Raw genomic sequence first — 24332 nt, 5'->3', positions numbered from 1 at the left:
ATACCAATTGCTATGTTGTACACCTGAAGCTAATGTAATATTGTAAGTCAATGAATTATACTTCATTTTTTAAAAAAGGAAAAAAATTCTAAAACAAGCAAAATTTTCTCAAAAAAGTAATATCTTTTGTTCTTGTAATTTACTGAGAATTTAAGATTATTTGTTACGCTCTAACTTAACCTATCTTGACTAATTCCTAGTTTCTCAAAAATTGAATGGAAGGGTATTTTACATATTACCCAGAGTTATTCTTTTTAGTCTCCTCCTTGTTCCTTTGCCTCAATAGCCTCTCCACATGAACTTGTACATGCTCATAGTCATAGTCTCATGCTCATAACTTTGTTGTTGTTTTTTAAATTATGATAAAATACACATAACATAAAATTAACCATCTTAACCATTTTTAGTGTGCAGTTCACTGACATTAAGTACATTCACACTGTTGTGCAACCATCCCCACCATCCATCTCCAGAGTTCTTTTCATCTTGCAAAACCAGCTCTGTACCCATTAAACAATAACTCCCTATTCTCTCCTACCCCCAGCTCCTAGCAACATCCATTCTATTTTCTGTCTCTGAATTTGACTACTCTAGGTACCTCATAAAAGTGGAATCATACAATATTTGTCCTTTTCTGACTTGTGTATTTCACTTACATAATGCCCTCAAGGTTCATCTATGTAACATGTATCAGAATTTCCTCTTTCCTTCCCTTTTAAGGCTGAATAATATTCCATATTTGTGTGTGTGTGTGAACCACATTTGTTTAACCATTTATCTGTCAATGGACATTTGGGTTTCTTCTACTTTTTGGCTATTGTGAATAATGCTGCTATGAACATGGCCACACAAATAACTGTTTGAGTCCCTGCTTTCAATTCTTTTGGGTCTATACCCAGAAGGGAATTGTTGGATTATATAGTAATTCTATTTTTAATTTTTTGAGGCACTATCATACTGTTTTCCATAACAGCTGTACTATTTTACATTCCCACCTGCAATGCACAAGGTTCCAATCTCTTCACATCCTCTCATTACTTTGTTTTGTATAACCTTTCTGTCTTGATTATAGGTATACATATATGTGCATGCAATTTGGAAGCTAACTGTCTAGTGCTAATAGTTTTAAGCATTTTCAAAACTAATCTTAAAGTTCTGTTTTTCTATCAAAAACTGGAACCAGTGACTAACTTTTGGTTTCCTTTATGTGAAGCTAAGTAAACACAAAATTCTTCTTCCTTGTCTCCTTGTTTTGCTTATATGATAACAGCTATTAGACCTCTCATTGCCCTTCTAATTTTTTTCCTCTTTTAACTCTAAATTTTGGCCATTACATTGATATTGTTTTCCCCATTACCTTATAATTTTGAGTATGTTTAACTTGATTTTGTACTCAACATCAGTCTTTTTTCCCCATTACATAACTAAAATTTGTAAAATTTTCAAACATGCAAAGTAATGTTTAATGTCTATGTTATATGTTAATGTTTAATGTCTATGTTATAGAGCTGCACATCCATTTTGAAAAGCATTGCAGATATGTTAAGGAACCATTGGTTGATTTTCTTTCTTTATAAGTAATGGAAGGTCCCCAACATAGAAAAATGTCATTTCTATAATTTCATACTATATACTAAATCTGCATTTTGTAGGTGCTATTTTGCTGGTCAAAGGGGATAGAATAGATGTATTTAAAAATAAATAGGACACAAAGAACTACTATTCTGAAGAAGGAAAAAAAAGTGGACTACTGATATTTGTTACAACATGACTGACTCAAAAACTAAGTTAAAGAAGCCGGATACAAAAAGAGTGCATATTGTAAAATGTGGTTTACATGAAATGTCCACAAAAGGCAAATTGATAGAGGCAGAAAGTAGATCAGTGGTTGCCTAGGGCTGGGTGAGGGAGCAGGAGTTAACTGTGAATGGGCACGGGAAAAGTTGATGGAAGTGTTCTAAAACCAGATTGTAGGGATGTTTACAGAAGTATAAATTCTCTAAAAATCACTTGAGTTGTAGGCCGCCGCCGCCCTCGCCACGGAGCCATGCGGAGACGAGCTCACGAGCTAACCTGAGCCAGTGGCCGAGCCAGCCGGCGGGCGTCCCAGAGGTGGCGGCGCAGGGAGGGGCCCGACGCGCGCACTTGGCCCTGGCGGCCGCCATGGCGGACAGCGGCCCCGCAGGGGGTGCGGCGTTGGCGGTTCGGGACCCTGGACCGGGAAGTGGTGGCCCAGGGCCCCGCATCTACTTTCAGAACCCCCCTGGGGCTGCAGGCGAGGGCCCAGTGAGGCGCCAAGGGAAGGTCACGGTCAAGTAGGACCGCGAGGAGCTACGGAGGCGCCTCAACCTGGAGGAGTGGATCCTGGAGCAGCTCACTCACCTCCACGACTGCCAGGAAGAAGAGATCCCAGAACTGGAGATTGACGTGGATGAACTCCTGGACATTGAGAGCGCTGATACCCGAGCTGCCAGGGTCACGGAGCTGCTGGTTGACTGTCACAAACCCACTGAGGCCTCCGTCTCTGGCCTGCTGGACAAGATGCAAGGCACGCAGAAGCTGAGCACAGCCCAGAAGAAGTAAGGGTCCTCAACCCAGGTGAATGGTGGCTCCCACAGGGCAAACGCTGCCCCCCCACAAGCTGGTAACAACAATACCAGTGAATTTCATGGGACGTAAATTACACCTCAAAATTTCTTAAAAACAAGAAAGCGGGACTTCCCTGGTGGTGCAGTGGTTAAGAATCCGCCTGCCAATGCAGGGGACGCGGGTTCGAGCCCTGGTCGGGGAAGATCCCACATGCCACAGAGCAGCTAAGCCCGTGTGCCACAACTACTGAGCCTGCGCTCTAGAGCTGGCGAGCCACAACTACTGAGCCCACATGCCGCAACTGCTGAAGCCCGCGCGCCTAAAGCCCTGTGCTCCGCAACAAGAGAAGCCACCACAATGAGAAGCCCGCGCACCGCAACAAAGAGTAGCACCCCGCTCACCGCAACCAGAGAAAGCCCGCACGCAGCAACAGAGACCCAACGCAGCCAAAACTAAATAAATAGATGAATTAATTAATTAATTTAAAAAGCATAGAAATATTTGACTTCCATTTGAAATATGTGTCTTGGGGATGTAGAGATGGGCTGGTTCACTACACAAGGACTACTTTAAAAAGTCTCTCTGCGGCACTGCTTGCCTGTCAGCAGGCCCGCCTCCCTTTCCTCTCAGCTTAAGCAGCACTGTGTGTGTGTTTTTGTTACAGCTGTTTTCAACAACTGATCCTGTGGGTACTTTACTCCAAGTTCCAGAACAGATTTCTGCTCATCTACCTCAGCCAGCTGGGCAGATGACTGCACAGCCAACTCAAGTCTCCCTGCCGCCCCCCGCGGAGCCTCAGGTACAGCAGGGATGTGCTTTCTTTCGTGGTCAGCCTTCCGGGTGGAGGAAGAGGGCGGAGGCTAATGTGGACCGCCGCCTGGTGCCATGAGGGTGATGTCCTGATAGATTTTGAAACAAGTTAGAAATCTGTTTTCACGGTCTTAAATGTATGCAGATGAGAGAGTTTAACAAAGATCACACAGGTTTCATTAAGCAACGAAATAAGTTAATGATGGAAATATTTCAAACAGCAAAAGTTGTGGGGGGGGGCGGTAATTTCTTGTCAGCTTTTTTTTTCCTCACGCGAAGGCGAGGGGTTCTGCCCACTGAGGCGGCTCAATGCCCCCGCGGCTCCTGCACTCAGGAGGGACGGCGCTGGGGGGTCTGGTGCCCCACGGCTCCTGCTCCCGCTCCCGCTCCCTCTCCCTCTCCCTCGCCCTCTCGGATTGCTGGGGAAGGCTGTCTCACCCAGGGTGCGTCGTCCCCCATCCCCCGTCCCCGCTTGGGCGGCAGCAGGGTGTGGGACGGGTAAGCGTAGGAACGTTGGCGGTCCGGCAAAGCCTGTGCTGCCTCAGCTTGTCTGAAAAGTGTGACCACCCCCTTCTCACGGCCCGGCCCACCACGATCGCACCCACGCCTGCCTGCATCCCCGGCGAAGGGGGATCACATGGCGCTAGCCCGACCAAGTCAGTCCCCTCGGCACTCGGGGAGGACACCGGGACCAGGCCACACATGGCCCCACCAGAGGGACAAGCGGGCCTCCCTTACCGTCTCGACCCCCCAAGAGAGCTGCTCACGGGAGACGGCACCTCTGGGCCTCGGGCACCTGAGAGACTAGCTGGAGCGCTCTGGAGGTGCCACAGAGGGCCGGGCAAGACATGCTCACGTGCCCGATGCAGGGAGGACCTCTCCTGAGAGTGCTGCGTGGACAGAACGAGAAGAGCGGCCGTGTCTTGTCAGCTTTTTATTCGATCCTTATTATGTTTAACTTCAGAATGCCGCTGGCACTAGGAGCATTTTTAGCTCTTCCGTCATCTTTGTTAATACTGTCTCCCAGCCAGGGTTTTCCTGCATTGCTGTAAGATACCTGTCAATTTTGTGAAGGTTGATTTTATTAAAATGTGGTCATGTAATCTGTGAATCCACACAATCAGGCACACACAAACTTCATTAAATCAGAGTGCACTGAAAGCCACGGAGGGAATGAAGGCCCCCCTGAGAGCTGCCCCCACCCCTGCTGTGTAGCCCCTACTCTTCCCTTGGGAAACTGCGGTACTGTCTGAACACGTGACCCTATGCTCCATGGTGAGAGTGAGGGTTTCAGAGTCTATTCATTTATGAAATAGTAGAGGTGTTTTTATTTTATTTTATTTTTTCCTAAAATTCAGGTGGGAAGAAACAAAAATAGAAGTTCAGATGTTTTCATCTGCATCCCAGTGGTGCTCTGCCTTTGGAGATCACTGCTCTGAGCTCTTCCAGTTAGTCACATTGTAACTTCATTTAACCTTTTCTTTGCCCAAGTTTTCCATTTCTGCCCATCATATGGGAAAAGATACAGTTGTCTTGTGAAAACTGATGGAAAGATTGGATTTGTTTTATAAACGGCTTAAATAGAATGTATATTCTCTGTACAGCAAGGGACAGCTGTATGGTTTTCAGAGAGGATTAGCTTAGTCATTAGAAGATGTGGAGGGACTTCCCTGGTGGCACAGTGGTTAAGACTCTGTGCTCCCAATGCAGGGGGCCCAGGTTCAATCCCTGGTCAGGGAACTAGGTCCCACACGCATGCCGCAGCTAAGAGTTCACATGCCACAACTAAGGAGCCAGCACAACCAAATAAATACAATAAAATATTTTTTTAAATAAAAATAAAAGATCTGGAACCTCCAGGGAGGGTGGTTTCGTGAGGGGTAGCCAGTTTAGACCTTACTGGCAGATGTGTTGCCACTGGCAGATTTTTTAAAGGGAAAAACCCAGCTTCATGTTCTTCACGCTTATATAGGGGAAGAGAGGTCTGAAAAATACAAAATTGAAATGTGGCTGTGTATGGAATTTCGTGTGGGTTTGAGAATTATCTTTCTCATTATGTTTGACATTCAGCTCTTGTTGCTGCCTTGTGGTACATGTCCTCCCACAGCAGGGAGTGTCCTAGGGACTAGGATGGCCACACCTGGAGATGAAGAAAATTGATGCCACGTGGATGATTCTTCTGCAGATGAGCATTAGTGACCTCCACGCTTAATAGTCCAGGCAATGACTTTATACCTTTCAATGCTTTTTTAGGCTCTGCCTTCAGGAGCAGGTTCACAAGAAACCAAGATCCCAATCAGTCTAGTACTAAGATTACGGTAAGTAGACATTTTGTTGTTGTTGTGGTTTTCTGAATACTCTGAATATGCTGATTTCTATTTGAAAGTTACTCCTCCTTCTAGTACTTCATGCCTGAGAGTAACTGGATAGGATTGTGTGTGTTTGCTTGTGGGTGTATTGTTTCCCTCCGAAATAATAGCAGTAGTGTGAGGATCTGAATTACCGTTGACTCATTCCTCCTTCCACTTGTGAGTTCCTAGTCATCTTCTCAGCATGACCATAATTAGAGTAGAGGCAGCAAGACTGTTCGGAGAATGTTTTGATTTTACCACTAAGAGTAATGAAATTATGCCATTAATGTGAAGAAAGCAGATTTGGTTACCTTTTCTTTATAGAAGCCTACTCTGTATGCCTGGACTCAAATAGTTCTGAATTAATACAGTGTCTTGGTAATCTCATCCTATTTTAACTGTACACAAAGAATATTATTTGTCTCTCTTCAAAATTTTGCTTTGAAAATTACAGCAGTTAATAGAGAGTATAACAATTCTATTTACATGTGCTTCAGGAGGGGAGAGGATACTTGTAAGTGATGTAGTTAGCTTTTTTTTTTTTTTAACATCTTTATTGGAGTATAATTGCTTTACAATGGTGTGTTAGTTTCTGCTTTATAGTTAGCTTTTTGAAGGGTAGTTTTTAGTGGACTGTGTTCCAGACTTGTTTATGGAAGAGGAGGCTAGATTCTTATTCTCACTGATGAAGACTTTGAAGTTAAATGACTAGACAGTTCAGTTTAGCATATTGTTATCTTCGAAGGTGTTTGTGCTTGACATGACAGTCACGTCACTAAAGTGATAATGAACACTTGACCTTAATTTTATTCAGCTTTCAGAAAGAATAGATGGAACAATTACATATTAAGCAGACTAAGTACAGCACTATTAGCTATTGTGCTAAGATACTGAGAAAAAGAGAAAATGAAATGCAATAATCAAGTCTATGTTGAAAGTTGATTTGTATTGTGTACTTAGCATAGCTAAAAACAAGTTTCAGTAGTAGACATGCAGAAGGGTAAGTCTGTGTAGACAAGTGCAGAGAGGCAACGTGAGGGAGAAAATCACTGTGGGGCAGGATGTGTTGGATTTGGATAACTATATTTTAAGCACAATTTCAGTAACATCAAGTATGTGTCAGATAGACCTAAGCTCCCTGAACTGTTTAGATAAAATGGATTTGGGTCCTAAGTAATCACTCATGTCTGCCTTTATACATAATATTCTAATTTCTCCATCTTTAACCAGAACCTCCGGGGAGCTTAGTTAATCTCAGTACTTGGTGTGGTGCGCAATCTCTGTAACTATCCTTCACCAGTCACATTTTAATCTCTGGAGCCTTATATTAACTCTGCTGCCAGTATGGGCCCCATTTCTTTCCCCATCTTCTCTGCCTGCCCAAACCCTTCCTATCCATTAAGTTCTATCTAAAAAACTACTTCTAAAGTTTTTCCTCATTATCCCAATCCGTATGTTCTTTATCCTTCTCCTCTGAACCCCTGTGGAATTTGGGGGAGCATCATGCGTTTCATTCTGTGAGTCTAGTCAGACTGATACCAGTGGTGGGCAAGGTACTCTCCTAGGCATAGGGGTGTGGGGGGTAGGAGTGGGGATAAGGGAGAAAAGGGCATCCTGTATCATGTTAATCACACCTCCCTGTGCTCATACAGATGTTCCCCTTAGTCTAATATGATCATCTTAGTGGGAATAAGGATGGGCATGGGCATATATTGACCGGTGAAGGACATAAATTAAAAGGGTTGTAGAACAATTAGATGATCACTCTGAGTTGTTTGCTCTGAGCCCTCAGTGTGAGCTCATTAGGACAAATCATACAGTCTATGGGACAGAAAGATCTTTCTCTTGGCATAGCTTTCCTGATATATGTAGGCGGACCCTGAATGCATAAATTCAGAAATTTATTTTATACATTTTGTTTCCTTTCATAGGAATTCAAAAAAGGAACTAAATGATATTCGATTCGAATTTACTCCTGGGAGAGGTGAGGTATCAAAACACTGAAAATAAAATAACTGCTCATTTGTCATTTTAAGGAAATGTGTGTGAAGTTTCTGATCTCTAGATATTTTTCCTCTTAAAGGGTGATAAAAATGTTCCTGGCCTAAAGGTTTTGGGAGGCATATGAATAAAATTAAAATGCAGTTTATTTACTACTACCTCATTTAGAAAACCTAGTATAATACAAAGAGTACTGAATATAGCTCTAATTTACTGCCTACTGTATGGCAGACATTGTGCTAAGCAGTATCTCATTAAATTCTCAAAACTGCCCCCTAAGGAAAGATTATTGTCCCCACTGCATAGATGATGAAATCAAGGCTTAGAGAGAGTGAAGTAACTGGTTGCAGTTCCCACAGCTGAGAAGAGGTGTAGCTGGAATTCAAACTCAGATCTATCGGCGCGCAGAGTTCCTGCTCTTAACACCGAACGTGGTTGTCCTCCGTGACAATAAAGAAGCAGTAAGGCTTCCAGTCCCCTCCCTCCCAGCGAAAGCTGAGCCCTGTCATGCAGTTTCTGGCCGTGAACTTCTCCCAGGGACAAGGCTTATTTCCTTTCTTGCCTTGGTTACTCAGGATTCGTATTTGGGAAGTGGCCCGCAGCCAGCTGGTATCTGTCCTGCGTGCCACGCTTAGTCTTCCTGCTGCTGTGTCGGTATCATGAGCAGTTCACTCAAATGCAGAGAACAAATGCACATGTACAGAGATGCATCTGTTTTCCTTTTTAAAGCCAGACAGAGTCACATTTTAAGGTACTCATTCAAATAGCTGGTCTTTGGCAAATGTGTGTGCACAGCCCCTCCCCAGAGGTCCTCCCGTTCCCTCTGAGGGGATCGGTGTTCAGGCCTCGGGAAGGAGTCAGTTGGAGATGAGGTTAATTGATGGTACTCTGTCCTCATCTTTTTAGTTTCTAGTTATATACCCATTGCTCAGACAGTACAACCTATAATAATTAGATATGAAGGAAAACCCACCAGAATAAAAAAGAAAATTATTTTAGCAAAAAAAACAAAACCCAAAAAAAACTGGGAGTATGACCCCCAAAGAGAAGAGATTACAGTTTGTTTTCTTAAGACTCGTGGGGGCAATTCCCTGGCGATCCAGTGGTTAGGACTCCGTGCTTTCACTGCCGGGGGCACGCGTTCAGTCCCCAGCCGGGGAACTAAGATCCCACAATCCGCATGGTGTGGCCCCAAAAAAAAAAAGGAGAGATTTCATTGGGACTAAATTATTCTGCTTTATTAGCCCTGGAGATGTTATACACTCATCATCACGTCTCAGAGCTCACAGGGCTGGCGTCCAGGGTTGCCCTCAGACTAGTAGTTTCTTCTGCAGCATCACTATCCGGTGCTCTTCCGACAAAGGCAAGAACCCATCCTAAAGTACACCATCGTTTAGAACGTTATCTTTACATTGAGCTGATATTTGCCATCTGGGTGATACAGGTTCCGCCCTCTACCTAGACCTGTAATAGTCCCTCACTTGAGATAATCCTGGTGGTAGGAAAAACCTTTATGTGGAGGAAGTCCCCCCCGCCATCCTGGTTCTGTGGATTTAACAGCTAGCTTCGGTCTGGCTGTGCCAGCACCCGCTCTGAATGTTAGCAGGGACATGCATGCACAAGAAACAGAGCACCTTCTTCTTTGTCCTTGCAGATACAGCAGAGGGTGTCTCTCAGGAACTCATTTCTGCTGGCCTCGTCGATGGAAGGGATTTAGTAATAGGTAACTACTTTGTGCTCCGCCTTTGTGTCCCCGTCTCTCTGCTTGTATACTTAGGATCTAGAAAATCAGGCTTTGATTCCACTGAGTAGGTCTAATGGTTCTTGGAATGGTTCTTGGCTTTGAGGAAATAACAGGTATTGGGGACGGTTCCTTCCTTGCAAAAAAGAAAATCTCACTTCTGAGTTTGCTTTGTGACCCCCGATGATAGTGAGTGAAAACTTACCCAGGTCTCTGGCAGATCGTAGAAATGATGACAGAAGTTACAGGTTAGAGTAAGCTTGGCCGTATCTAATCCATTTTGGAGAATGAACGCTATCCTTTTGGAGCTAAGAGTTAAGCAAAAATCATTACAGATTTAGTCCTAAAAAAAGCAGGAAGTAAGAAAAGGCACAGTCGGGCCATAGGTACATTTTACTGAAGGAAAAGACCATTGCCTAGGACAAGTCAGCAGAGTTTTAAAGGGCCAGATAGTAAAGTAAATAGTTTAGGCTTTGTGGACCATGTACAGTCTCTGTTTTTACACTCTTCTTGGCTCACAGGCAGAACAGAAACAGGCTGAAGGCCATAGTTGGCTGATTCCCAGTCTAGGGCTTTCTGGCCCATGAATAGGCAAATCATACCTCTTTCACCCCAGTGTCTTTCCTAAGTTAAAAGAAAGTTAATTTGACAATGATAAGATTTATTTGTGCTACTTGGAGTTGCTTTTGAAAACACCTTGTGTTTAGGGAGCGATTTATCTTTCTGCTTCCATTTTGATTGTACATAGAAGATTGTGAACTACCATTTAAGTTGTTAAAATGTGGTTGAAATGTGCATTTACTTAGCTTCTCATTACTTTCTCTGTTTGTATGATTACAGTGGCAGCTAATTTGCAGAAAATTGTGGAAGAACCCCAGTCAAATCGATCTGTCACTTTCAAACTGGTATTCATCCCTTCCTCTTTGTTAAACCATCTCACTTTTTACACACCAGCTTCCATATTCCCTGAGTGATGAGAATATTTAAGTCTGGTGGATTGTATTTGTTTAACCTCCCCATGCCCTGGGCTGATACCTCCCTTCATTGGCCTCCCTTCCCCTCTCCCTCTCAGGAAGCCTCCTACCCGAGGCCCTTGACTATTTATCCTCAAGAGAGATTGCTGGTCAATCTGACTCTGCCTTTGTACCCAGGCTCCACCTACACCTTTATCTGCCTCCTGTTTGTATCCCAGGGACCTGTCCCCCACTGCCCTCTTTCCCACAGTCCCCATGTCAGTTTTAATTGCTGCCTGCAATTTTGTTTATAAATAGCCACAGCTTCTCATTTTGTTTGGTTCTTAGGCATCCGGTGTCGAAGGCTCGGATATTCCTGATGATGGTAAACTAATAGGATTTGCCCAGCTCAGCATCAGCTAAAACACAGCCCTGGAAGAGGTGGCCTAAGGAGATTCCACACATGTGTATCTCTGTTGCTTCTGTTGGCCTAAACTCACTACTGCCAAAGAACCCAGCAACAAACCTCCCAGCTAAGAGCTTTAGAGGTCTTTCTTTATGTTTTTCCTGCCATCATTCCCCCTTTTTCCCACAGGGAAAGAAAAGTTGGATCACCAGTGGCCAGCATCCCTTTAAAGAGTTCCGTTAGTAAACTTACTGTACGTGTCCCCTGTCTTCCTCCATCTGAGAAGTGGCCCGGGTGCCTCAAGGCCCAGGAGGGAGGTGTATCAGCTCATCTTGCCTTACTCCAGTGATGGCGCTGGGTGGAAAGTAGCAGCTATCTTGGGCTTCCTCATCCTGCTTGTTCTCCCACACCTGACAGGATTTGGGCATCTTGGGATATCCCTTTACCACTGAAGTAGCAATTAAAAGTTGGTTGTTTAGCTGAAGCCCAGAGAATTTAATTTAGTGGGGTTTTGTTTTTTTTTTTTTTTTTTTTTTTTTGGTATCCGATGTGAATTCCAACAACCTTTGTTAGGAAGAAGCACAGCCTCAGATGGAGGCAACCTAAACTGTGTTCTTGTTTTGTTCATCATGTTTCTAAGCGTTTTGCTGAAGCTGCTCTCAGGCACCCCTCTTCATTACTCCCTCCAGAAAGGGTTGCTAGCCTTAACTTCAGCTGGTGCAAAACATCTTGACTGTAATCGAACTTCAGCCATCGGATCCTTCAAAGTGGAACTTTGGACTGCTTTTAGAGAAAAGATCAAGTAATGGCTTGTAAAGGAGAATTTCCCCAGCAGTGGTTTTTGAACAGGAAAAATCATAACTCATATCATTGCGGAAGTATTTATTTTCAGATCTTAAAACAATTGAAGAAAAACTGTTCCTTGATCCTCCCATGAAAATCAATTTGCCTGGCCTCCAAATCATGAGGAAATGCAAGGCTGAGATTTCTACAGCAATAAAGGAGACTCACACTGGGCCAGAGAGGCCTGCCTTCTGCCCCCTCTCCTGCACTGACCCTTTGGAGGGGGTCCCTGTGTGCTGAACCTGACCCAAGATGGAAAGTGAAACCACATGTGCCATGACTTTTAGGATTTTTGAGTAGACAGTGTTCATTTGATTTTCTACAGAAATAATATAAATTATTCTTTAGGTTTAAAAAAGAGCACCATAATGCAATATGTGAATCATCAGTGGCGTTGATTTTTTTTTTTTTTTTCCTACTGTTTCACAGTCAGCCTTTGTCTAACTGCAGATAGCCCTAACAAGTTTTGTAAATGAAAGGGATCCTCAATCTGGCCTTAAAATGACACACAAAGATGGGCTTTGACCCATCTTTATAGAATCACTCGAGCCCTTTCCAGCATTGTTGGTCTGTGAATAAAAGGATTGCTTTACCTAGTTTTCTCTTAGAGCACTTCTGAAAGCTTTGTCCACAACTAACTTATTATAGTTTTTGTTTCATTCTGAGCTTGTAGTTTTAGTCATGGGCTTTCTTCACCTGCCCTGGATACAAAGGCATGTTGGGAAAGGGATGGGTGTTGGAGAGGAAGGGAGGGGATGCTTTGGGATGGGGGTTGGGAGGAAAGTAGATCAGAGGATCGGACACCAAAGCCCAAGGTCCCAGCAGGATTGGTAAAAGGAGGGAGCCTGCTGAGCCTGGAGACAGAAAAGATTGATCGGCTTACTGGACAAATATTTAGCTTTTCTTTTTCCTTTTTTTTTTTTTCTTTCTTTCTTTGTTTTTTTAGAAGAGGGTTGGGGGAACAAGGACAGGAAGGTAGGAATAAGTTATGAAAAAATGTAGTGTCCCTTTTGGCACAAGACTAGTGGCTTACCTTAGAGTCTGTGTTTTGGTTTCAGATAAGCCCATCATAGTCTACTTATTTCTGAATCCAAAGGATGGTGGCATCACTCTATTCTAGCTTTTATTTGGAGGTGGTCGAGAGCCCAAGCTGGAAGTAAGCAGCAGCCCATCTCCCTGTTCAATTTCTCCAGCCGGCCATTACCTTTGAACTGCAGTGGGACAGGCATGACAGTAGAAGTGGGCTGGGGCTTTCTCTTTCTTTTCCATTCATCTTTTGCCCTGCTGGGAATTAGGAGTCAGACACCAAGCCCCAGGGCAGTGTTATTTCTTCTTCTGCTTGATGTATGGTGGACTCCCTTTGCTGGCTTGTGCAGTGATGCTGAAAAAAAATGAGTGAACAGAAACTTTGCAGGTGAGACAGCACGTGACCTAGTGAGCAGTCTTGCTCCTTCCCAGGAGGGGCGATTCAGGATACACCTCTCTCCCTGGATCCCCAGGATTCCCTGGTCCCTGGGGGAGGGACTAACTTAGCACAAGGTAACATGTGCCAATGCTATTTGTGAAATGTATGGTCTTTCTGAATGACTAATGGATTTGTTTGGGTTTTTTGCTTAAGTTGTGAACCAAATCCTAGAGCCAGCTGACACTCTAATAATCTGGAGGACAGAATAATGGTGTATCCCTAAATGGAGGTTCCTCCTTAACGATGTACGCTAGATTATGGAAGATGTAAAATATTTGACTTCCCCCTCCCTTTTATTTTTATTTTTATTTGTTTGACTTTGTACTTTGCTGCATGTTTCATTCATTTTTAATCAATAAAGAATAAATTGTCTGTGGTGGTGTAAGGATGCTTCACTTTGGTGACTGTTGGTGGGGGCAGTGGGAAGTGGGTCAGGAGGTCACTACTAACTTTAATTTTTCATGCGAATAGAGAAAAGCCAAGGTGCACTTTTCCCTAAAAAGTGTATTAGTCTACAAATTAGAACAGCTTAAAACCAAGTGGGGAAACTGAAATCCCAAAAGAGAGAGAGATCTGCCCAAGGAAATTTGATAGGGTGGGATAAGGAACTCTTTGCATTGATCTTTTCTGTTTAATTCTGCTCATGCTATTGGGCGGGGGAAAGATGCCAGATTCAAGCCCTTGGGAATCCGTTGTGGAAAGTTCAGAGCAGGCCTGAACTTGTTCCCATTTGGCTTTGATATTGAAATGGTGAGGTTTCGTGTAAGATTCTAGGCCCCTCTGTATTCCTCCACCTCCTGGATAAGTAACCTCCCTGATCATAACTCCTTCCCAACAGAAGGTGGTCTTTGAGCCATGACAGGACTGCTTTTGTGTGGGTCCCAGTAATTCAGGCCTCAGGTCCTGGGACCTTGGAATTGATGGTATCGTAGCTGCTTGAACTTGCTTTCAAGATAAGCAGGTTGTAAGAGCGGACTCTGAGTATTGTGGGGACGGAGAGGAGGTGCTGGCTGCTCAGAAGTGACCATGATGCATGTGGGGGTAAGAGCAGGGGCAGGAGTAAACACAGCCTCTCCACTTGCCCATAATCTCTAGCAAGATCCAGTCTCGTCCAGAAGCCAGATTCCTCACCTCTGCCTATTCGTAGTAGCAATGCTCAGTGCAACAGTTCATGGATTCCTCCTGTGGGTCAGCTCATCTACCGCACGTGTTTTGTTTTTCTCTTCTTTAAAGTAGACTTTATTTTTTTTAGCGCAGTTTTAGTTTCACAGCAAAATTGAGCAGAAAAGTACACAGAGTTCCCATATACCCCCAGACCCCACACACACGCACAGCCTCTCCCACTGTCGGCATCCTGCACTGCAGTGGTACATGTGTAACAATCAATAAACCTACACTGGCACTTCGTTGTCACCCGAAGTCCATAGTATGCATTTGGGTTCACTCTTGCTGTTGTATATTTTATGGGTTTGGACAAATGCACAGTGGTATGTACCCATCGTTAGGGTCTCATAGAGAATGGTCTCACCGCCCAAAACTCCTCTGTACCCTTCTTGTTCGTCCCTCCCTCCCCGCTAGTCCCTGGAAACCACTGATCCTTTCAGCGCCTCCAAAGTTTTGCTTTTTCCAGAATGTCATATAGTTAGAATCATACAATATGTAGCCTTTTCAAAACTGCTTCTTTCACATAGTAATATGCATTTAAGGTCTCTCCATGTCTTTTTGTGACTTGATGGCTCATTTCTTTTTAGTGCTAGTATTCCGTGTCTGGATATACCACAGTTTATTAATCCATTCACTTACTGGCTGTGTCCAAGTTTTGACAGTTATGAATAAAGCTGCTCTGTATCTGTGTGCAGGTTTTCATGTGGGTATGTTTCGACTCCTTTGGGTAAATACAAGGAGCCCAATGCCAGATTGTACGGTAAAAGTAGGTCTAGTTTTTTAGGAAACCACCTACTGTCTTCCGAAGTGGCTGTACCGTTTTGCACTCCCACCAGTGAATGAGAGTCCCTGTTGCTCCACGTGCTTGCTGGCACTTGGCGTTGTCACTGTTTTAGATTTGGGCCATTCTACTAGGTGTGCAGTGGTATCTCATTTTAATTTGTAATTCTCTGATGACAGGTGTTGAGCATCTTTTCATATGCTTCCTTGCCATTTGTATATATTCTTTGGCGAGGTATCTGTTTAGGTCTTTTGCCCACTTTTAATCAGGTTGTTCTCTTATTGTTGAGTTTTAAGTGTTCTTTGTATACAGGCAGACTTCGTTTTATTGCAGTTTGCTTTATTTCTGCTTCACAATTATTGCTTTTTTTTTTTTTTTATAAATTGAAGGTTTGTGGCAACCCTTTGTTGTCAGATGATGGTTAGCATATTTTAGCAATAAAGTACTTTTAAATTAAGGTATGTACATTGTTTTCTTAGAATACTATTGCACACTTAGGAGACTACAGTATAAACATAACTTTTAAAAAACTTTATTTATTTATATTTTGGCTGTGTTGGGTCTTTGTTGCTGCACGCGGGCTTTCTCTGGTTGCAGCAAGCGGGCTTTCTCTGGTTGCAGCAAGCGGGGGCCACTGTTCGTTGCCGTGCACGGGCTTCTCATTGCGGTGGCTTTTCTTGTTGCGGAGCACGGGCTCTAGGCGCGCAGACTTCAGTAGTTGTGGCACACGGGCTCAGTAGTTGTGGCTCGCGGGCTCTAGAGCGCAGGCTCAGTAGTTGTGGCACACAGGCTTAGTTGCTCCGCGGCATGTGGGATCTTCTGACCAGGGCTCGAACCCGTGTCCCCTACATTGGCAGGCGGATTCTTAACCACTGAGCCACCAGGAAAGTCCCTAAGCATAACTTTTATATGCACTAGGAAACAAAAAAATTCACTTTATTGTGTCTAGTTGTTCCAGCACCATTTGTTGTATTGTATTGCCTTTGCTCTTTTGTCAAAGATCAGTTGAATCTGTGAGTTTCTTTCTGGGCTCTCTATTCTGTTCCATTGATTTATGTGTGTAATCTTTTGCCAATACCACACAGCCTTGAGTACTTTATAGTCAGGGTTGAAGTCAGGTATTCTCAGTCCTGCATCTCTGTGCTTCTCCAACACTGTGTTGGCTGTTCTCACCTTATCTACCCTGAGCCCCCAAGCAGTCTGTCAGTTACAGTCAGATTTTCCTACTGTGATACTGGTTCCTGTGGAAGTTTGAGTTTGTGGATTTCTGCTCCAAGAAGTTATAGTTTTCTGTATTTACCTGTCTAGCTCCAATTCAAGGGATAGCAGTTGGCCCTGTGACCTCACTTCTCTGACAGAAGAGTTGTTGATTTTTCAGTTTGTTCAGCTTTTTACCTGCTAGAACAGAGTGACAATTTCCAAGCTGTTTACATCCTGGACCAGAAACCAGAACTCCTATCCCCTGTTTTTATCTACTAGAGTCATTCTCAAATTTGGAAGAGACTTGAGACACCATCCAGTGCATCCCTGTAGGTGAAGTTTGGGGGGGGGGGGTACCTTCCCCTCCCCCTACCGAACACACAAACACCGCCCTCTACCCCGTGGACAGTTGATTGCCAGGGATGTGTGTCCATTCAACTTAGCTCCAGTGGTTAGAACCCTCTTGTTACACCTCTCTTTGGTCTTAGTTTTGCCCTTTACTGAAGGCAGGTACAAGGAGGGGAAGAGGAGAGAGACAGGCTGTAGGCTCTCCCTGAAGGGCCAGAGGCAGCCCCGTCCTACCCTGCAGTCTCCTAGAGGACAGTGGATGTGACCAGACTGCTCGGGGACGCCAGAGAGCAGCACTTAATGCTCCTTTGAGCTCATCCTCCCAGGTCAGTGAGACCACAGGTCCCTGGGGTTACAGTATTCCTGGGAGGACTCCCTCAAAGAAGGGAGCCAGTTTTAGGCTTTGAAGCATCATGGGGAGCCTTAGGCAGACTGGTGGGGTCGGGGGGAGGGTTAGGAGAACAAATAAGTTAATCAAGAAATTAAGATTGGGGGAATTGGGAGTGCAGTGAAGCCAGTGGCATTTGGGGATCATAGTTACAACTACGGAAGGTCTTTGGTTGAGTTTCACTCTTCTATCAGCATCTCCTCATCATTTGTCTATCTGTGTTTTAGAATCCTACACCAAGAAATGGAAGAATCCTTAGCACCTAGTTCAAGCTTTCCTTATACACGGATGCAGAAATAGAGGCCAGAGGGATAGAAGGAGCAGACTGCGGATCACAGTCAATCAGTGGTGGAGACCAAGGGACCCACAGACGGAGGTGGGGAATATCAGTCACATGCACTTATTGTTATGTGCTCATTGCAGTAGACAAGTGTACAGACTTGTATGGACACCCATATTTTCATCACTTGGTTTCCCAGTCTGTCAAGTTCTCTCTGTGAGTCTCCAGGTGGGTTGTCCCCCTCACATCGTGTGTGTATGTGTGTGTGTGTGTGTGTAAGTGTGTGTGTGTCCACGTGTGTGCAGGCCTGCACATTACTCCATCCTAATCTCTTTCCTCAAGGAGTGTGTGAGGGCTCCTTAGGATTCTGACTGCCTGTGAATGATGAGAGTTTCAGGGGGGTTTTGCAGCCAGTTGGGAAAAGTTGGAAAGGCCCAAGCAGGTCACAGGGGTGCCATGGTTGTGGGAAAGAGGCCCCATTTGTTAGGAAGAAGCAGTTAATGACTGTCAGAGGTTCCCCAACTGTACATTCTTAGTGGGTCAATAATTTTACATGGCATCTGCAGGCCAAAAAAATACCTAAAAGTTTCATGTATTAAGTAATTTGTTCCAAACAGTTTAAGATGGGGGACTTCCCTGGCGGTCCAGTGGTTAAAACTCCATGCTTCCACTGCAGGGGGCACGGGTTCGATCCCTGCTCTAAAGGATCCCACATGATCCCACTGAGATCCCACATGCCACGTAGTGCAGCCAAAAACAACAACAATGACAAAAAACAAAAAACAAACAAGAAGGATTTATGTACTAATAACTCAGTAGCTGTTTAAAAAAAAAATACACACGAATCAAAAGAAGACACTTTTATTTCATCCTAACGTGCAGTTACTTCCTAATAGGATGTATTGGGAACTGCAAAACGTCTTGATCCTTGAACCCCGCCACCTTCATTTTCTGTTCCACATTGAGTTTCACATGGTGCTTGCTTTTTTTCATAGTAACTGCCAAAAACACAACTTCACACAGACATGATGTCACTGAAAAGAATGGCGTGAACCATCTGGAGCCGGTAGTTTGATATGAAGCAGATGTTGAGTGTCACAGTATTTCCCTTTACACTTCTAAGTATCGTGTTTTGCACCCTGAGTTCACGCTGGTGCCCTGGGATGCCTTGCCTGCCCCACTTCTGTCCTGAGAGGTTTGTGGTGGGTGGGCTGGCTGGTAAAGGACTCGCCCTAGCTGCCCCTAGACTCACATCTGCATGTGTCTGCCTCAGCTTAACCTGGTCTGTGGCCGGAAGCATCCGAAGGAGACCTCCCAGTCGGTGTACCTGGCTAGGCTTCTCATTGGGGCGCTCACCTTCGGGCCCCTCTGTGACTGGTAAGAACCTTGACCAGCTCCCCCAACCCAGCACGCTCCTGGGTTCCTGGCCCAGGGTCTAGTTCCTCCCCACCACGTGACCCTCTCACTGGTCTCCAGGTAAGGCCCTGTCTCCCCACAATGGGGCTCCCAGGTGGGGCCCTGCACCCTCCCGCAGACAGAGCACCCAGGGCAGGGCCGGGGGCTGGGTCTCCCTCCTTCCCCTCAGACAGACTCCCTCCTCAACCTGCCCCTTTCTTACCCCAGGATTGGCCGCAAGGCCACTATCCTGGTGTAGCTGCTACTCTTCACCATCCTCGGCATGGCCGCAGCCTTTGTGCCCGGCTTTGAGCTCTACACGGCCCTGCGCTTTGCTGTGGCCACTGCCATCGTTGGATATAACTTCAGCAGCGTCACCCTACGTGGGTATCTGGGCCCCGTGCCATCAGCCGCAGAGCGAGGCCTTGGGGTCTGGGTGGCCACGCTCCCATGCTGCCTGTGGGGCCCACTCAACTCCCTGCACCTAACGTGATGGCACCAGCACTCCCTGTACCGGGCCAGGACCACAGCCCCTGACCTGGTGGCGTGTAGCAATGGCAGGGAGTGAGAGGGCAGGGTCCCGGCCAGCCTCGGACTCTGTGTTCTCACGGTTGCAGAGTGGGTGGGGGCCCTGGCGGAGAACTCGGGCTGTGGTCCTGGCCCAGTGCACCTTCTCCATGGGGCAGATGGCCCTCGCAGGACTCACCCATGGCGTCCAGAGCTGGAGGCTCTTCCAGATGGCTGGCGCTGCACCTGTCTTCCGCTCTTCCTTTACTTCTGGTGAGGAGATACTTCCCAGGCAAGCTGCCCCTCGGTTGGCTACGTGTCCAGAGAGGTGTCTGGGAGAGCGAGCCTGTGGGGTCAGTGTGCACTGGGACAGCGGGGAGGCCCTGGGGGAGTGGGGAGGCCCAGGTCCAGGCCCCAGGGTCACAGCCCGACCTACAGGGCTCTGCCGGAAACTGCACGGTGGCTCCCGACCCGGGGAAGGGTAGAGGAGGCTAAACAACCGATCCAGAGGGTGGCCTCGGTCAACAAGCGAAAACTCTCCCCCGAGCTCCTGAGCCAGGTACTTGCAGTAGCTGGGCCAGCCCTGCCCTCATCTGACCACACAGCCCGGCCTGCCTGGCCCCTGACTCTGCACCTCCCTCCCGGATGGTCCCAGAGAAGACCGGCCCCATGGGGAATGCCCTGGATCTGTTCCGACACCCCCAGCTCTGGAAGGTGACCCTGATTCTCTTCTATGTCTGGTGAGTGGGCCCACAGCCCTCCCTGAGGCCCAAACTAAAGGGCTGCCATGTCTCTGTGGATGGTGGCTGTCTGGGCACCACTGGGTCTCCTGCTGGCTGTGCTCCTGTCTCCTGTTGTGACTTCTGGCCAAAGCAATCTCTCCTTCTGAGCATGATGGTGTCTCATCACCCAGCAGTGACAGGGACTCCTGAACTCTCCTGAAGTATTCCAGACAGCCTGGAATACTTCGGCCTGGGCCTCAAGGTGGGGGACTTTGGCCTGGATATCTACCTGACAGTTAATCTTCAGAGAAGTTGAGGTACTCACCCGCTACTCCAGCATCTTCTTGATGGAGCGGTTGGGCCTCAAGTGGAGCCAGTTGGGGACTCTGGTTCTGGGTGGCGTCATGTGTTATCACCATCATCTTTGTCCCGGCAGGTACCAGGACTGGCCTCCCCACCCCAACCTGCTGCCAAGGCCTGTTGTTTCCTTTTCAGGAGTGAGGGCTTCTCTGAAGTTTGGGTGCAAAAGGGGTGAGGAGTTTGGGAGGACAGGGCAGGGGCAGGGCCCAGGAGATGGGGCTGGGCAGCCTCCACCAGTTCTACCCGTGGTGGGCACTGTGGTGGCCCTGGTGGGGAAGGTTGCCACGGCGGCCAGATTTACCATCTCCTACGTGTACTCTGCTGAGCTCTTCCCCACTGTCATCAGGTGAGGACTGCAGGTTCCACTCCTGTTCCTCTGCTCCTGAGACCCTGATTTTGGCCATCCCTCCTCTGCCCTTACTGCTGTTCCCCAATGAGGTTACAGAGCTGGCTCTGGGGCAGCAGTGCTGGATGGGGTCCAAGGCTGGATGGGGTCAGTGGAGAGCAGAGGAGAGCAGCGGAGGGCAGATACAGGAGGGGCCACACCCTGGCCTTGTCAGGACTGGAAAATGGAGTAAGTCCCAAGTTTGATGAATGGCTCAGAAGGAAGACTCCGGTGGGGATGGGAGGTGGTCAGGAGGTGCAGCCTTTGATCTGAGACTCGATAGGTGAGCAGGAGTACAGCAGGCAGACAGAGAGACCTGGAGGTGGCAAAAGCAGGCCACACAGTAGGACTAGGGGAGGTGCAGGAGGAGGGGGCAGGAAGGCTGGCTGGACTGCACGGGCCTGGAGACTCTGCAGGCCTGTGGAGACCAGATGAGAGGTTGGGGTGCTTCCAGGGAGGTGAGCTGGGGTGGAGCTGTGGCCCAGCGGAGGCCGGGTCTTCTCGGCTTGCACTCACCTTTGCGTGGGCAGACGGGCATGGGGCTGGTGGGCATCCTCAAGCCACTCGTGATCCTGCTGGGTGAGTACCACACGGCCCTCCCTATGCTCATCTACGGCAGCCTCCCCATCGGGGCTGGCTTACTCTGTGCCCTGCTGCCAGAGACACGTGGCCAGACCCTGAAGGACACCATCGACGACCTGGAGCAGGAGTCCTGCCCACAGTGAGGTGCTTGGTCTCTCTGAAGCCCAGGACCTCTTATCAGTGACCCCATCCCAGAAGGCATCTACTTCACCATTTGTCCATTGTTGCATAGAGGCCCATATGGCATCCTCACGATTCCCCTACTTTGGGGAGGGGATGGCGAGGAACTGTAATACGGGATCAATTCCTAAGCAGCCAATGACAGCCTTCTGCTTCCTCCAGCTCCCTGAACGCAGTGCCCTCGGAAAAGGATTCCGAGGCCTCAGGAAGTACTTCTAGCCCAGGGATGGCCTTTAGAGCAGCACGTACCTCTGAGTGTGTCTCCGAAGCCAGACCAGAAGCAGCAGAGAGCTGCCTAAACACTCCCCTGGGAACAGCTGGACCTGTGAGCATGACCACCTTGCTGACGGAGGCAGCACCCCAGGAGCTGGCCCCAGAGCCAGCCAGCCAGCCACTGCCCAGCCCAATCCCAGAAGCATCCGAGACAGGCCTCCCTCCTTTCAAAACCTTTCTCATCCCCAGAGCCCCACACCCAATACCCTGTTCTGGGTTAGAGTCTTGGGCGTGTCTTGGGCTTAACTTGTTCTCTGACAGTCTTGTGGGGATATGGCTCCTCAGATCCCCTCCATCTGGGGTCCCCCTGCCCTGAAAACACAGTCAAGGCAAAAACAGAACAGCTGGGTAGGGCCTCTCCAAGTAGGTGAGAGTAGGAAGAGAAAAACACTTAAAGTTCTGGACTCATCCAGGCAGGTGAAGGAAAGCTGTGGATGAAGGGAAGGCTGTGGTTCCTCCGATGGCTGGGCTAGGCCCGTGGATAAGGTGGGACCCACAGGGCACTTGATCCAGCTGAGAGGGGACTGATTCAGTCAAGAATCGAAGCTTCAGTCTTACCTTCTCTTCAAAGATTCTCCTTCCCCTGTCCTGCACTCAGGGCCCAGTGGCGGGGAGAGGGAGGATGTTGGTCCAGTTCCTCTCCGGGCCACTCCTCCCTTTCATGCTCTGCTTCTCTGGCTCCTTCAGGACCCATGCAGGGTGAGGGAAAGGGGCAGAAGTCCTCTTACCTGGTGGCCACTGGTGGTAGTTCTTCCGGGCTTGCAGTGGTTAATCATCATTCAGTGGCCCTGGCAGGCTCCTAAAAGTAGGTTTCCCACAAGAATATTCGGGGGTTCTCAGCGATCATCCCAGGACCTCTGCGTTGGTCCTTAGTATGAGCAATGTGCCTGCAACTGACCCCTTGGGACCCCTCTTCACCTCTTGGCTGCCCCCCCTCCCCCCCCGCCCTGTGCGGATCCCCACGTAGTCTCTCTTATGCTGGCCTCCCTTACAGAAGAGTCCAGCTAGCAAAACCATAGCAGCACATGAGCCCGACTGTCTGCTTTCTCTCTTCCTGCACCCCAACTGCTGGTCACAGCTAGAGAGAGTCGCGCTCCCGACAAGTCTGATCTATGAATCCATGGTCACCAGCACCAACTGGGTCTTTAGCAGCACCTCGTTTTCCTACCAGCTTTTCAAGTCAGCTCGTTTTCCAACTCTCACCAGTGGCTATTTCTAAGCTCCACTCTGCCTGCCTCCCATCCTTCTACCCCCTACCAGATAGCTTCTCCTCCTCCTCTCAGAGAAAGGAAAAGCCATCCTACTGCCGCTCCCCAAACTTCCCACCAAGAAGTCTTCAACCTGCACTCCCTCCTGCCCCGGGTGGGATCTGGGAGCAGCTGAGTGGAGGGCCTGTTCCTCCTCTTACTCTCCTCTCCATCCCTTCTCTTCAGGCCTGGGGACGGGGGCGGGCACGTTGAGTCTGGAAGGATGGGAGGATTTCCCTCAGTGGAGGTGGAGCCCTGATGGGGAGGCGGGTGCTCCAGGTGCTGGGAACAGTCTGCACGGAGGCATGGGGCTGGCTCACGAGGAGATTTTCCCAGCCTGCCTTGCCCCTTCAGTTCCTAGAGGCTGTGGCCACTTGTGCCCCAGGAGTGGAATGCTGTTCCTCCCCATCCCACCCCACCCAGGACCTCCCAGCCCCATTGTGACACTGCTCCCCAGACACCGTGGAACCCAAGGGTTCTGCTTCCAAGGGTCTGGCTGGGCCTGGCTTGTGGTCCTATCTCCAGGGAGAAGGGACTGGGAGGGTGTGGAGGGTGGCAATTATGATGACACCCGGCAACTGTGCGGCCGCATTCTCAGCGCAGATGTGGACAGGGCCTGTTTGGCTGTGGGGAGTCTGTGGAAGGAGCGGGCTGTCCTCCCGGGAAGCGTGAGTTCTCAGGTGTGGCATCTGGCCATTTCCTGCCCTCAGAAGGGGGGCTGCTCCTGGTTATACCTTCCTGTCCCAGGCCTTAGTTTCCGCTTTCTACATTGAGAACCAATTGCCTGGGGCCTGTCCACCTGGCAGGGTGGTTCCCTTGGGAACAAGGGCTCCAGGGCCTTGCAGGCTGTCAGGCCCCTGTGGGGATTCAGGTGATGCTGTGGGGGGCACTGAAGGGGACCCGGCCGGGGAAGCTGGCTCCGGGCCCAAAAGCCAAATCTCTGTGAGCAAAGCAAAGGTTCCCTCCTTCCCTCTCTCCCTCTCTTCCTTCTTCCTTCCCTCTCTCTCTCCCTCTCTGCCTGGGAAGTCTCCTCTATCCTGTGACACCCCCTCCAAACTTACACACATGCACACTGTACTAGTTTTCTGTTGCTGTTGTAACATATTGTCACAAACTTAGCGGCTTTAAACAACACAGATTTATTACCTTATAGTCCTGCAGGTCAGAAGGCCAAAATGGGTCTCACTAAGCTAAAATCAGGTGTCATAGGGGAATTTATTTCCTTGCCTGTTCCAGCCTCCAAAGGCTGCCCACAATTCCTTAGCCCACAGTTCCTTGTATCTTCAAAGCCAGCAATGGCTGGTCAAGTCTTAAGAGATGTAACTGAAGTTTATGCATTTTCATTGCTGTATTGCATTCCA

The 24332-nt window shown here is 47.7% G+C and overlaps 3 protein-coding genes and 1 pseudogene across 3 annotated transcripts in view; all 4 read left to right on the top strand.

Annotated features, from left to right (window-relative positions):
• Positions 1 to 13531, top strand: part of OXSR1 (oxidative stress responsive kinase 1) — a 97328-nt gene extending 83797 nt beyond the window's left edge. The window contains exons 13-18 of the mRNA XM_068558069.1: positions 3254 to 3388; positions 5653 to 5717; positions 7682 to 7734; positions 9406 to 9474; positions 10333 to 10397; positions 10794 to 13531. Of these exons, the coding sequence (XP_068414170.1) occupies positions 3254 to 3388; positions 5653 to 5717; positions 7682 to 7734; positions 9406 to 9474; positions 10333 to 10397; positions 10794 to 10868 (462 nt within the window). The 3' untranslated portion in view covers positions 10869 to 13531. The remainder of the gene's footprint in view (positions 1 to 3253; positions 3389 to 5652; positions 5718 to 7681; positions 7735 to 9405; positions 9475 to 10332; positions 10398 to 10793) is intronic.
• Positions 2149 to 2583, top strand: LOC137773878 (protein phosphatase 1 regulatory subunit 14B pseudogene; annotated as a pseudogene).
• On the top strand, positions 11200 to 23917 carry SLC22A13 (solute carrier family 22 member 13). The gene is given in 16 exon segments (XM_068559172.1): positions 11200 to 11216; positions 17335 to 17416; positions 18594 to 18697; positions 18944 to 19102; positions 19335 to 19468; positions 19471 to 19495; positions 19661 to 19780; positions 19867 to 19970; positions 20175 to 20235; positions 20237 to 20354; positions 20356 to 20380; positions 20542 to 20663; positions 21220 to 21410; positions 21614 to 21696; positions 23497 to 23639; positions 23843 to 23917. Coding segments are annotated over 16 exon segments (1563 nt in total).
• Positions 19900 to 24332, top strand: part of SLC22A14 (solute carrier family 22 member 14) — a 28480-nt gene continuing 24047 nt past the window's right edge. Inside the window, exon 1 of the mRNA XM_068557658.1 lies at positions 19900 to 19962. The gene's annotated coding sequence lies outside the window, so the exon portion shown is untranslated. The remainder of the gene's footprint in view (positions 19963 to 24332) is intronic.

This window comes from Eschrichtius robustus, chromosome 12, assembly GCF_028021215.1.
Source record: "Eschrichtius robustus isolate mEscRob2 chromosome 12, mEscRob2.pri, whole genome shotgun sequence".
In the NCBI taxonomy this organism is placed as follows: domain Eukaryota; kingdom Metazoa; phylum Chordata; class Mammalia; order Artiodactyla; family Eschrichtiidae; genus Eschrichtius; species Eschrichtius robustus.
Note: the sequence above shows the minus strand (reverse complement) of the source record. Positions and strands in the feature narration are given on the sequence as shown.